Source organism: Hyposmocoma kahamanoa, unplaced genomic scaffold (assembly GCF_003589595.1).
Source record: "Hyposmocoma kahamanoa isolate Upper Pololo Valley unplaced genomic scaffold, ASM358959v1 80, whole genome shotgun sequence".
Classification (NCBI taxonomy): domain Eukaryota; kingdom Metazoa; phylum Arthropoda; class Insecta; order Lepidoptera; family Cosmopterigidae; genus Hyposmocoma; species Hyposmocoma kahamanoa.
This window is the reverse complement of record NW_020654051.1, coordinates 106,523-121,310: the sequence shown is the minus strand read 5'-3', so window position 1 is coordinate 121,310 and position 14,788 is coordinate 106,523. Positions and strand designations below refer to the sequence as shown.

Here is a 14,788-nt window from a genome sequence, read left to right as displayed (position 1 = left end):
TAGATTTTCAGTACAAATCGGCAATTTCATACTTTAACCCCTATTATTAATTAATTAATCAAACACTTTAATCATCAAAAAATTCAGACAAATTATAATAATTTTTTTATTGAAGAATTCCTTTAATTGTTTTTCGAAGATCATATGTTTTTTATTTTATTTTATTTTAATATAATTAGGGATTAACATGGTATGAGAGGCGCATGAACATAGTCTTAAGCCAGAATAAGGAAGTTTAAATTTATTATGATTTTTGAATGGTTATGACGTTTTATTAATTTTACTGGAGAGTGTAGGACTGAATGTTTTTTACGTTTGACGTTTTTTTACGTTTGTTTCGAGGCTTCCAAATAATATATAAGTATGTTAGGGTGAGTATGTTAAGTTTTGCGAAATAGGGGTCTGCTTGTTAATATTCTAATACATTTTTTTTGAAGGACAAAAATTTCTTGGCCGTAGTTGTTTCCCCACAATATAATCCCATAGGTGAGTCGCGAGTGGGCAAACGCGTAATAAGCTGAGAAGGCTGTTTTTAGGTTAGTAACACGTTTTAATTGTCTAAGAGCATATATGAATGAAGACGTACAGCTCGATATTTTTTGGATATAGAGTTTCCAATTTATATGTGTGTCTATCTCGATACCTAATTATAGTAGCCGAATCTTCAATTTCTAATTTGTTTGATTTATATTGGTAGTTTATATCTAAAGCATTTTTTTTGGCGGGGCTTAAATTGGATTAATTTGTATATTCGAGATTTATTTGTAGGTTGTTGTGATCAAGCCATTCTGTGATTGCATCCAATATCGCATCTAAGTCTTTCTTTAGTGAATTACGACATGTGCTGGATAAAACAACAGAGACGTCGTCCGCGCACAATACATTATCAAAAGGAATACACTGAGGACGGTAATTTACATACACCAGAAACAGGATACAGCCCAGCACACTTTTCTGAGGAATTGGTCCGGTAATAGAGATGGCATTAGATCTGATATGTTCAATTTCTCCTGTATGGAAGTTCTATTTTGTAGATATGATTGAAACCATTTAAAAGTTAGACCTCTTACACCAAGACCATACAGCTTGTCGAGTAACATTTTATAATTTACTGTATCGTACTCATGTATAGTTGAAGACCCATCGCATGTTCTTTGTTATTTATTATGTTGAGTATTTTCTGTAAGTACCTATACAAGGTGGAACGGAACGATCGACAAAGCCTAAAATATCACGTTAAGAACCTTACATACATGAGTTTTATTTACTTTAAATGTAAAATCAGAGCAATTGAAATATGTTCGTCCAGATTTAAACCTTTCGCGGTGCAACAACCCTAAGCGAATCAATGGTGTTAGTATATCTACTGCCCCACAGGCGGCGTTCCTGTCATTGGCACTCGCAGAAGGAATAAAAGTGTTCTCACTTTAATAGGTACTAACATTGAACTTCCCTTAAATTAAAAGGATGTTCGATTTGTCCACGTCCCCTTGTGGGTTAGGGGGTAGGTTAGGTGGTGGGTTAGGGGTGGGGTAGGGGGCGGGTTAGGGGTTGGGCTAGGGGGAGGCTCAGCCCCAAACCCAACTGACCCACTCCCTGACTCACCACCTAACCCACCCCCTCGCTCACCTCCTCGCCTCCCCCCTCGCCCACGCCCGCACTCACCCCCTAACCCACAGCAATTAACAATTAATTAATTGTTAATTGCTGTTTCGCAATTGACAATTAACAATTGTAGATATACGGGATTAACGATTGATTAATTATTAGTTACGAGAACCGCAATTAACAATTAATTAATTGTTAATTGCTGTTTCGCAATTGCCAATTAATTAATTGTCAATCTTTAATTGCCTGAACAATCAAATTTTGCCAAACACTGCCGGTCACACGCCGATGTGGCTTTTCACACATACACACTAATACACTTTACTTTGTTTAACACAAACACTACTTAATAACGGCACTATTTCAATAAGTTGCTGTCACAACACAAAATTTTACTAAATAAACGTTGTTTTGTGTTGTAAACACGAGAAAAACATGAGACCACGAATTACCATACAACCAGGCATTTTGAACTAACTTATGAAAGAAAAAGTGTTGCCAACTTGACTAAAAACAAATATCATTGAACAGAAGGTCCATTTAATTGGCCATAACTTTTTGGTCACAGTACAGGCAAAATACTCCTAGGGGCCTACCACAACCTTTCCAAAAACAATCTTATTTCAATGTAAGCTTATTATAATACGTGAGGCGCACTATAAGTTTCCGGAATGACTAAGAAAAAAAAATACGATAAATGGTCAGAAATGAATTTATTGTTTCTCAAAATATTCTACGTTAGCGTTTATGCACTTTTTCATACGAATGAACCAATTTTGAAAACATTTATGCCACTCCGTGACAATCTCTGAAACAAATTTTTCATACTCTTCGACAGCCTCTTCAGGTGATGAAAATCGTAGACCGCGTAACTGGTTCTTAATTTTTGGAAATAAATAAAAGTCACAAGGTGCCAGGTGGGGACTGTACGCGTGATGGCTCATAAGGTCAACGTTGTTCACTTTCAAAAATTCATTTCTCTGTCTGGCCGTGTGAGAACTGGCATTATCGTGGTGCAAGAATCATCTTGCGTTTACGGTTATTTTTACGGAGTTTGTCAATAGAATAGAATAGAATAGAATTATTTATTTCACATTATCTATTTCATAATATCACAATTCAAAATATAATGTCAAGGGATAACATGATCGTCATTAAGGTAAATCATAATTTTAATGTTAATATAAAATAAAATAATTAAAAGGGAAATAAAGAAAAATACTAACTACGAATATACAAATAAAAATTTAAATATTTTCAAAATACAAACGTCCAAAATGAAAAATATAATTACAATTTCTTTAAAAGAAATTCCTCTGCACTGTAGAGGAATTTTCCAATAGAAGATCTTTCAGTCGGGAACAAAACACTTCGTCATTTGTAACACTTTTCAGACTTGTGGGTAGGTGTTCGTAAAATTGGGGCCCGATTACTCGCGGAGTTTTCGTTGCGAGTTCGGTTCGATGAGCAACGGGTTTTAGAATTTCTATGTTACGTAACAGTCGGCCGCCGCCTGTGCATCGCTCGTAAATATGTTTCAAACAATTACATCGTGAATGTACTGTGAATACGTTGTCATCACGTGGTGCTTTCAAAAAAGTCTTGTACGGGACTGATTATCTTTTATGCCCACTATGGTTCAGTTGTGGTTGGGAATATGTGCTTTCCAGCTTAAGTTTGAGTCTATAGTGAAGACCAAGAACTTGCATGTGTCGCAAAGTGGAACCGCAGAGGTGACTATTGGGCATGCTGCGGGATTTCTTCGTGGGAACAACACTAGGTTCGACTTAGACGTGTTTAGAATAAGCCAATTTGCAGAAAACCATTCACAAAGTTGACTGTACGTATATGTTACTTTTTCGTCCAATTCCGTAAAGCCTTTAGTACACACTATAACAGTAGTGTCATCTGCAAACAGAACCACCAAGCCCTCCGATATATAGTGCGCAAGATCGTTGATGAACTTTAGGAACAACGTATTACCCAAGGCCGATCCTTGCGGGATGTCCATGGTGATATCACCAGCAGCGGAGTTGGTTTTTTTGCCGTCCGTACAGACTTGAACTGTTTGCCTTTTGTTTGTTAAGAAAGATTTTAATAAATCCTGGGATTCCGGTGATACCTTCCATAGCTAATTTTTATGTTAGTAATTCATTCCCAATTACATCGAACGCTTTTGTGAGGTCACAAAAAATTCCTGCTGTTTTATACCCATCATCAATGCTGGTAATGATAGAATCCACTACACTTTGACTTGAACTGTACGTGACGTGGACTTACCTTTCCTATAAGCATATTGTCTGTCGGATAATAAGTCGTTTGTTTCTAAATGTTCCATAATGCTTGCGGATATAATGGATTCTATCATTTTTGATATGTTTGGAACTATTGTGATCGGATTGTGGTTCTCAACCTGGGTCTTATCCCCTTTCCCCTTGAATACAGGACATACACGGGTATTTAAAAAAATGTTAGGATATATACCTTCGGTAAACATTTATTTTATAAGGGTTACGAGTATGTCCCCTATTGGTGGCCAGACAGACGTTAATATACTTATAGAAATATCGTATATGTCCAGTGTTTTTGATGAATGCAACATTCCCTTCACCACCCTCTCCAATAGGTCACAAGTAACTGTTGGAAGGTTGAACTGGGGAACATCCCTCTCACCTACGCACTTTCTTAGAAATGACAGAGATTTCTCACAATTACTATGTAAATCTCATTTTGAAGTAATTGTAAGGAAGTAATCATTGAAACAATTTGAAATTTTATCAGTCGGTACAAGGTTTCCATTATGCGTTTTTTGGACATTTTGTGATTTAGTCGTAGTTGAAATTTCATTGTTTACGATTTGACATATTACTTTACTTGCGTTTTTAGTGGACATTATCATATTGTCATTGTACACACGACGATCGTGCAGACTCATAGATTTTATTAAATCTGAATAGTGTTGCACGCAATTACCTAATATAGTGTTGTGTGGACACTGATGTTTCATTGTGCAGAAATTGTTATAAATTGCAATGCAATGATTGAGTTCTTTACTCACCCACGGAGTATGGTTTCCTTATTTAATCGTAATTTTTTTTTGTAGGAAAATGTATATGAATATAGTATGTCAATATTCTTATCAATGAACTAAATTTTTCATTGATGTTAATGTCAATGTTGTAAATAAAATCCCAATTATAATTATAAATGTCCTTATAAAATAAATTAACTGATTCTTCTTCAAAGATACGTTGATGTATAAATTTGTTTGTATTTTTGTGTTGCGTAACAGACAATGCAAACATCTGCGCACTGTGGTCGCTTATCGGCGTGTCTAAGGGAGAAACGGTTACGTAACAGTCATCGCTCGACACTATCCCACAATCCAAAGAAGTGCTACAAGTGTCACATTCGCGTTTAGGAAAATCGACAAAATTTTTTGTGTTTTAACAGCTCAATAAGTCGTCTAGGCGCCGCATATCCGAGTTGTCAGTCATATAATCCACGTTTATATCACCGACTAAAATGAACCTTTTATTTTCGTCAAATGTTACTGATAATAATTTTTCAATTGAACATAAAAATAATTTCAAATCATCGTTACCGGTTCTATAAATACCAACAATAATAATATTTTCTTAATACAATTTTATCGCACTAAATTCACAGAGATATTCAACAATTAGGCCCTGTAGGTCAGTTCTTTGCTTGAATAAAATTCCTGTCTTCGTAAACAAGGCTACACCGCCGTGATGGACGCCCGGCCGCCAGTAGTAATTTGCGAGCTCATACCCACTTAACCTCACACGTTTTATTTCGTTGTTTCTGCACCATGTTTCGGATTATATCGGGACTGTGTTTGTGTAAAAATATTTCTAGTACTCGGGAGTTCTAGAAATATTATTATTTACTAGATATTTTACTAGTAACGGAACGTACATTTTGATGTAAGAGTGTTATGTTAGGTTCGATTTTTGTATTTGAGGTTATCCCCGATCGTGTGACGCGTGTGTTCTTCGTGAGTTTTTTGAGTGATAATGTTGAACTTTCTAATGGAAACTCCGGCGGGCCACAGTCCAGAATCCCGGACAGACTGGACTTTGTTGGTTGGCACTTCCAGCTTGAAGGACGCGTACTTACCGCGCGTTGGCAGCCGCTCGCAGCATACTCCACTAATGCGCACCTGTGGCTGTAGATGCTGCTTTATGCCTTCCGGAGTGGTTTCTACACTAAAATTAAACAAGTGAAGGCTGACTGCACTATTCACGGTACAAAGATTCTCCAAAGCAACAGTAGCCACGTGTCCAGTTTTATTAAAAAAAGAAGCAATCATCCGCTTAAGGGCATTTTGCACGCGTGCCACTTTGGTTGGTTTCGGCTCATCTCGAAAGACCCATACGCTCGATTGCTGCTGTGTTTTGGGTTCGTAACTATAAATCTACGTTTTGTCACCTATCTCACTCGGCGCTCGTTTGGTAGTATTCCCATTGCACTCGAAATCAAGCGTAAATGGAATCGGTTTATTCCTATGTACACCCCAAAACAAATTTGTTGAATTATTTTTTGTTCTATCCCAAATCTTAATTTTATTTTAGTCCATATTAAGTTGTAAAATGATTTACTATGACATGTATGAATATGTTTCACTTTCAAATATACAGCCTGTATATCAATATATCATATATATCAATTAACGATAGTTTTAAATTCGATGTTATCTAGAGGAGATTTAAACTACTTTGATTGCAAAATTTCTTTTTTATATTTTAATTTCCGAAAATTATGAATGCTGAAAAACTTAGTTGACAGATTTGTAGATACGTAAGACGCACTATAAGTTTCCGGAATTAATAAGAAAAATATACTACAAATGGTCAGAAATGAATTTATCGTTTTTCAAAATATTCTCCGTTAACATTAATGCACTTTTTCTTATGAATAAACCAAACACTCCTCCGTGACAATCTCTGAAACATATTTTTCATACTCCTCGATAGCCTCTTCAGGTGATGAAAATAGTTGACCGCCTAACTGGTTCTTAATTTTTGCAAATAAATAAAAGTCACAAGGTGCCAGATCGGAACTGTACGTGGGATGGCTCATAAGGTCAACGTTTTCACTTTCATTTGTCTGTCTGGCCGTGTGAGAACTGGCATTATCGTGGTGCAAGATGATACGGCTTTTACGGTTATTTTTACGGAGTTTGTCAATAACTTCCGGCAAACATATGGTCGTGTACCAATCACTATTCACGGTACAACGATTCTCCAAAGCAACAGTAGCCACGTGTCCAGTTTTATTAAAAAAGGAAGTAATCTTTCGCTTAGAGGCACTTTGCACGCGCACCACTTTGGTTGGTTTCGGCTAGTTTCAAGGTTAGGTTAGGTTAGTTTCAAGCCGAGCGAAGCTCCGCTGAGCTATTAAATTACACTGAGAGTCGTATTCCAGAACTCTACTCAATACTCAAGTCAGGACTTGAGTATTGCAGTGAGCACTGAAAATCATACTCAAGTCCTTGCCATTAGGATCGTATTTCCAGTGCTTGAAATCATACTCAAGTCTGTTCAAATCCTGACTTGAGTATTGAGTAGAGTTCTGGAATACGACCCTTAAAGTCGTAGAAAATCATACTACGAAAATTTTCACGACTTAAATCCATGATGATGTATACAACCAATTTCTAAAATAACGCCACATTGTAAAAACAAGTAAGAGTCAGATGATACAAACTGTATTCTACAGCCAAAGAGTTCCATTTTCAAATATTGTAATTACTTTTTAAATATTGTTTATGTAAGTGGCCAGTTCCGGAAACTTATAGTGCGCCCTATGTATTACTCATATTCGTACCATGACGAACCTGTCAACCAAGTAATGTATTATTGCAAAAGTGATTGAAAGAACGAATGATTTCCCAATTTTGTCTATTCCTTACTAAAAATAGGAAAGAGATAACTCCATGTGAACTATATAATGCCATCTCTTTATTTTTTGATGTTCCGAATCGACTTATCGTAGTATATTGTTTGAGTACTTAATGTTATTTACATTCGGAGAATTTTGACTGTTAAAAAAAGAAAAATATGTAATAATAAAATCTACTAAAATTACGTTGTATTCAATAATTTTTCCGCATTTTCATGAAGAAAAATAAATAAAACAAGCTGAGTTATCAAAACTCAGTTTCGTTGTGAATTCGGAAATATAGTTTAGTGTCAACTGTTAGCTTCGCCATGGAGCATATACATGGCGCTGTCATAATTTTACGAAATAAACGTCACGTATTTTCGTTTAACGAGAAATTATTTTCTATGTGCTATTAAATAAAATATAAACAAAATATTGAAGAGATATATGTAAATAAATAAGTTTAACTTAACTTTTAGTCTTTACAAATCAACGTTTAGACAATAAAACTGAAAATAATATTGTTTCCATTGCATTCGAGTAACTATTTTAAGATTGCTAAATTTGACATAAGAGCACATGGTACGAACTGAGTGAATGAATAGTCACAAAGCTGCCAATAAAGCATCATAGCTTTAACATTACTACAAGCTTACTTTAAGCGCGTTATGTTACGAAAAGTCAATGTAAGGTTAAAGTGGTATTGTTTTAAGAGGTTGGTCCCCTGAATACTACGTTAAAAATAATATTAAATTTTAAACGATAAACCTAATTAAATACGCGCCAAAAAATAGCAAATTTTTTCTCGCTAGAAATAAAAGACGCTTTTGATGTCAAATTGTCACATAAAGAGACAAAGTGGCTTAGTTGGCAACTGCATAGAGATGCTCGCGGCGGCGGCGTTCCCGACGGATATCGTTGATTATTAAAAAGACAATTATGATAAAGAAATAGCTTTCGCAGTAATCGTCTTGTCTGGTATAAGTACCATGAGCAATTCAAATGTAAAAATAAGTTAAATGCAGGTCGTTTAATGAATTGTACGGTATTCAAAAATAAGAAAACGAACCGTGGAGGTGATCTGCAGACCTCCAAAAACCGATTTACTTATTTTTACATTACATTTATTAAAATTTCCACTACTCAGCTCAATTTAACAGAAAATTTAGTTTTAAATGTTGATCTCATTAAAATGAGCTCTTCGTTTTAAAGTTAGTAAATTCTTGTAGTGTAAATTAAAAGTATTTGCAAATGCAATAAAAAATAGACTAGTACAAAAAAAAACAATTCCAGATTATGCTACCAAAAACAGATAACAGGTATCAAATGTGCATCTTTACGCGGTGATAAGTGACGTGATTGGCTGCCTTATTTTACGTAAAATATTACGTTAGGGCCGTATTAAGGGTTACGAAACTATTGTAATTTGAATACTTGTATGTTGTAGAACGTGTTTACTTAATTTAGTTATGTTTATTTAAGTTAGTTGTTTATTTAAGCGGACAATATGAGTTGAACTCCTGACAGGGTCATTTAGAAAACTTTACTTTTCTTAAGTTGTTGTAGGTAGTTATGACAACGCTTAGTTTATAAATAACATGTCTCCCGAAGATGAGAGGTGCATTTTTTCGGTAAATGTAAATATTGGTTCGTCAAACACGGAATTTAGGGGTGTTAATAGCTCTCAAAGTAATACAATAAAATACACGCATAATTAATCATCGTTCACATGATGATTGATCAAAGAAAGCTGACTGATGGGGTGCTGATCAACGACGGAGGTCAACGACTTACTAAATTACAAAGATTTTGTCCTGAGTGCCTCCCGGTAGTTGCCTGCAACAGCAGTGTGTAGGGTTGACAACACAGACTTTTCAAACAAATTTTTATCATTGAATAACTCGGACACTATTACTATTAGAGCAAAAAGACTTCCAGTATAGTTAAGTACATATTTAAGATTCTTCACAGTTTTCGGCTTTGTTGGTCGCTCTGTTCTACCCTGTATATGGCTAGTACCGTAATGCTATTTTTGCGGAAACCAAATTGGTTGTCATTCAGAACGTGAAACTTTTCAAAAAATGCGATGAGTCTTTTTGACATTGCAGTTTCTATCACTTTGGCAGATGTTGGCAGTAACGCAATGGGACGGTAATTACTTAAGTCAGTTTTGTCGCCCTTATGAACAGGCTTAACTAGCGACATTTTCAGAAATTCAGGAAAGCATTCCTTCTGGAAAGATTGAATGATCAGTAGAGTAAATTAAGGGGTAAATTCGTCTACACATTTTTTAACTAAGTAGCGCGGAACTTCATCTATTAATAACTTCATCTATGGCTTTAATGATGTTAGTAGGTATTTCATTGTAACCTTGTTGAATGTGTATTATTAACCAATTTGATCGTTTTTTTAACTTCAGTGAGCGATAAGAATATTGTAGAACTATTGTTTTAACAACCCGAGATCACATTTTTTTAATAATTTAGATTTGTTGTTTGTTAAATTGATAAAATGGTTGACGGGGCCAAAATGGGGTAGGGTGAACGTACTGACTGACCTTGAGTTGTTCCCTCGATTGATGTGTCGGTCGCCGGTGTTTATGCGTATGCCCAGGTGTTAGGGGGTTGTCGCCCCGCCCACTCTGGTCTCTCACAGACAGATGAGATGCTAAGATGATTTTCCGTAAAGTTGATTTTTCCGTATTGCCGTTACCCAACTGCTACGGTGATATTGGTGATATCGCGTCAAAAGCGACCGTTCGCTAGCGCGGCGTAGTTGCACCAGAACCCGTCAAAACGGGGAATGTCCTACCCTCAAATCAGTGCGTTTTTTTAGGTTAGGAATAGGGAGGAGGTGAGTAGATCATTTGTGCATTTCCGAAGATACGTATCAAACATAACAATGGTTATTGAATTCATGTGCAATGTCTACAGGATTATCTTATTTTAATATTATTTACCTTAATACATTTTATTACATTTTGATTGTCATTACAATTTTTATTATTTATTATATTCCATGTTGCCATACATTTATTTTTCGCTTCATTAACATATTTATTATTGTTAATTTTTTGCGCTTGTTTAATACATTTTTTAGTAGTGTGTTGTAATATCGATAACAGACTTTTTGCAGGGGATTTATGTTTGTAACAACATATTCGCAATTTTCTTTTTTTAACCGACTTCAAAAAAAGGAGGAGGTTCTCAATTCGACTCTATGTTTTTTTATATGTATGTTACGCGATAACTCCGGTATTTGTGAACCGATTTTCATGATTCTTTTTTTCCAACAAAAGAGGGTATCATATCCATAGTCGTGCCATTTCATTTTGTATAAAATTATCCACGTCTAAGGGTGGCTGATCACGCATGAACATTCATTTTTATAAATAGCACCTAAATTTTACATGGTTGATTTTGCTATTCTCCAATTCAAGGCGTTTTTCTCTCAATATACTTTGAGTTTTTTTAACCGATTTTTATTATCTCCTGTGTCAAGTCTCGTATAGTAGCGAACTAGGGGATATTTCAATAAAACTTAGTAAATAGACGTGATTCCACGTACTTTTAAGGACGGTTTTTTTAGTACTCTGAACTGAGATTATTCCTAAACTACACCTAGTTTGAATAAATCCCCCCTGGCGGGTGCGCTTCACTTGTGTGAATATCAAATAAACTAATTAAAAAAGATACGAGTATAACGCTCATTAAATATAATTTTCACTTGGACTAAATATTTATATTATAATATTCACGTTTTATAAGAACATAGAAAGCTTTTATAAACAAGAATCATTTTATATATTCAGAAAAATTGAGAAAAATTTTACGAAGTAGGTATTTACATGTACCTACTTGTAATGTCTGCCCCTCCTCTAGTAGGTTAGGTATTAACGAAACTGCAAAACCGATTTTGTTTGCGTTTCCGAACATATTTTACATCAAGTTTATTTATGTTTGTATGTATGTATGTAGATGGGGTCGAGCTCGGCCTGCGGAGTATAAACAAACTTTTTTAAAAAAATTTAACCAACTTCAAAAACCTCAAAAAGTTACTACACTAAAAAGTAAAAATAACAAAATACAGATTTAATCCAAACGACAACAATGCATGTAATACTTTAAATTTATTTTTGTCTTATTTCGTTTTGTACACAATATTATAATTACTTATTAATCAATCTATCTCTCTCTCCCTCGCTTGCACTCGCTTGCACTCAAAGACACTCAAAAGCACTCAAATACACTCGCGCTCACTCAAACACACCACAGGCACTTGTTGGCACTCAAAAGCATTCTAAGGCACTTGCGGACACTCAAAGGCACTCAAAAGCACTCGCTGGCACTCTAAGGTACTCGCGGGCACTAACAGGTATTCAAAGGCACTCGCGGGCTCTCGCAGGCACTCGCGGGCACTCGCAAGCACTCGCAAGCACTCGCGGGCTCTCACAGGCACTCGAACGCACGCCTTGCTACCACGCATGTCTCTGGTGGAATCGCAGTCTAATCGAATCTTGGGTTGTTATACATTACAGGCGAATGCTCGTCGGTGAAGGAGGTACTTTGTAATGTAATGCTCAAAAACGAATGCTCACAGGCGAATGCTCGCCGTTGAGGGCGGTAGTTTGTAATGTAATGCTTGTAATTGCTGTAATGCAAACGAATCTTGGATGTTACATTACAGGCGAATGTTCTCGGTGAGGGAGCGCCCTTAGGCAGCGAGTCGCGTTGCCTATTTTGTGCGTTAGCATTGCTCGTCACTACTAACTCGTCTCAATGCGCCCGCGCCCCCTCCCCCGTCCTGTGCTTTGATTTTCGCCGCCGTGCCGCAGCTCGCCATTGCATCGGAGCAATAATAGTGATGTGCATAGATTTCGATAACTAATGTTTAATGTGTTCACAAGTAGTAGTCGATAAAAAAAAAATTTTTTTGTAAACTTTAAGTTCATTAGTTTATTATTTCTTTAGGTTCAGAATCAGGAATATAACGCACTCTATAAGTATGTCCCACTTTCAAATATACATCCTGTATATACAGGGTGGAACGGCACGCCCAACAAAGCCGAAAATATCACGTTAGGCACCCTTCTTACATGAGTTTTATTTACTTTAAATGTAAAATCAGAGCAGTTGAAAAATGTTCGTCCACGTTTAAACCTTTCGCGGTGCAATAACCCAAAGCGAATCAATCGTGTTAGTACATCTACTGCCTCACAGGCGGCGTTCGTGTCATTGGCACTCGCAGAAGAAATAAAAGTTTTCTCACTTGAGTAGGTAATTGAAAAACATTGAACTTACTTTAAATTAAGAGGATGTTCGATTTATCCACGTCCCCTTTACTCTTGCAGATATTCCAGTCTCATTCCTGGGTGTGCCGGTCACACGCCGATGTGGTTTTCCACACAAATACAATAATAAACTTTACACGTTTAAGACTTCATAGTTTAAGAAACAATTTAAAATATTAGTGTACAAAGACGAGCTTATCCCATAAAGGTATTTCTTGTAATTAACCTTTAACAATCTATTTAGTGTAAACTGAGGTTTAAAACTTATACATAACAATACAAATATTCTTTATTTCACTCTATATAGGAAATTATTATTTAAAATTCAATTGTTACAGTTAAAGATTGTTGTAAAAAATTAAATTATAGAATGTAAGTTTATATTAAACATTTGTTATATTACTTGAATTACTATCTGAAAAAGTTTATGTTACATAAAATTATTTGAAATAAACATTAGATTAATAATATTTATATGATCAAGAGAAGAGATGAGAAAATATTCAAGAAGTCAAGTTTTTGAACATTTTATGCACGTTCTTCCTTCAGCTTGCAGAGTTCATTTCCAGATTGGCCTCGGTAATGGCAATGAAATCCACATTGCGAACACAATTTTAAGGTGGTAATATGCATATTTATTTTATTTCAGGTAAAAATGTCTAAATTTGACGAGAAACAAAAAGTGGCACTGATTAAAGAAGTGAAGAGTCTCCTTGAAGGCTTTAACCTGGTCCAGGCGAAGAAGTTCGTTGAAAGTGTTCCAACGATTGTAAAGGCGGATATCTCCAAAGACGAAGCAGAAAAGCTCAAAGTGGCTCTCACTAAAGTTGGAGCTGTTGTAGAAATTGAATAGATTTAGCTTTAGTTCGTACTTAATAATCTATATTGCTAGAACGTTTGAATAAAAATAATTAAAAAATTACACTTATGATTTTAGAGTAGCTAATATACGGTGTAAAAGGACCCTTAAACGAAGCCGAAACATACGTATAGTGTACATCAGACTAAGATACATTAATGATGGAAACTACTTTTATTTTTAGGTATTAAAAACGGCTCTTATTTAGGACGCGCAATGTAATGAGTGCAACGAAGTGCATATAAGCGTGAGTCTTCAATCCGCGTTCAGTCTGAACGTAGAATGTAGTCAATGACACCGAGCGCGTTTAGTCTCCGTAGACGTTTGGCTGCCGTTCGCACTTCCAAACGTGTGTTTTCTCACATCACGTTGAGAATAGAAACGTAAACCCAATCCTGTAAAGTCGAAGTGCATTAGAGGCATTTCCACGAAGCATGCCACAAACAAAACTATGTTTACACAGTCTCAAGTACTAGTTAGTTGCATTTGTTTCCGTAAGTTCTTATTAGCTTATCACTCAATACAACTCGCACAGAAAACACAAACACCTCACAACACAAAATGTGGGTATCATAAAAATGATGTCAACAACACAACGCATTACGTAACGAACCGCACGCGCATTGAGCCGCACTGAAACAAATTCACCACTCCATGCAGCGTCGTATTGGTCTAATGGCTGTTGCGGTTGCCTTTAGTATCCAGGTTGCGCGTTCGATCCTGACCGGGTGATACAGAAATATTTTATTTTTTATTTAAAAAAATAAGGAATCTGTTTTTTGTTTATTTTTTGACGTGGTTTAACAAAAAAAAAATCACCCTAGAAATAAATAATAAACTGGACTTATTGAGATTTTGGAGTACAGTTTTGGTTAAGAAAAATCTGTATAGAATGGAAACGTTGTGCACAAAATGTAAAAGAAATATACATGACAGGCAATGTTTATGCTGCGTAGTGTGTAAGGGTCAATATCGTATTGATTGTACTAACGCGTCCAAGCTATTTTGTTTAATGAGCGCGGGAAGTAAGGCAAATTGGAAATGCAACTCGTGCTTTTTGCACGGTCAAAAGGAAGATGGCCATTTTCATACACCACCGCCTATGACCACACCCCCTCCAACTT

The 14,788-nt window shown here is 35.8% G+C and overlaps 1 protein-coding gene across 1 annotated transcript in view; it reads left to right on the top strand.

Moving 5' to 3' along the window:
• Window positions 1-13,726, top strand: part of LOC113233778 (39S ribosomal protein L12, mitochondrial) — a 33,853-nt gene extending 20,127 nt beyond the window's left edge. Inside the window, exon 3 of the mRNA XM_026468979.1 lies at window positions 13,455-13,726. Within this exon, the coding sequence (XP_026324764.1) occupies window positions 13,455-13,658 (204 nt within the window). The 3' untranslated portion in view covers window positions 13,659-13,726. The remainder of the gene's footprint in view (window positions 1-13,454) is intronic.
• The last annotated feature ends 1,062 nt before the right edge of the window (window positions 13,727-14,788 follow it).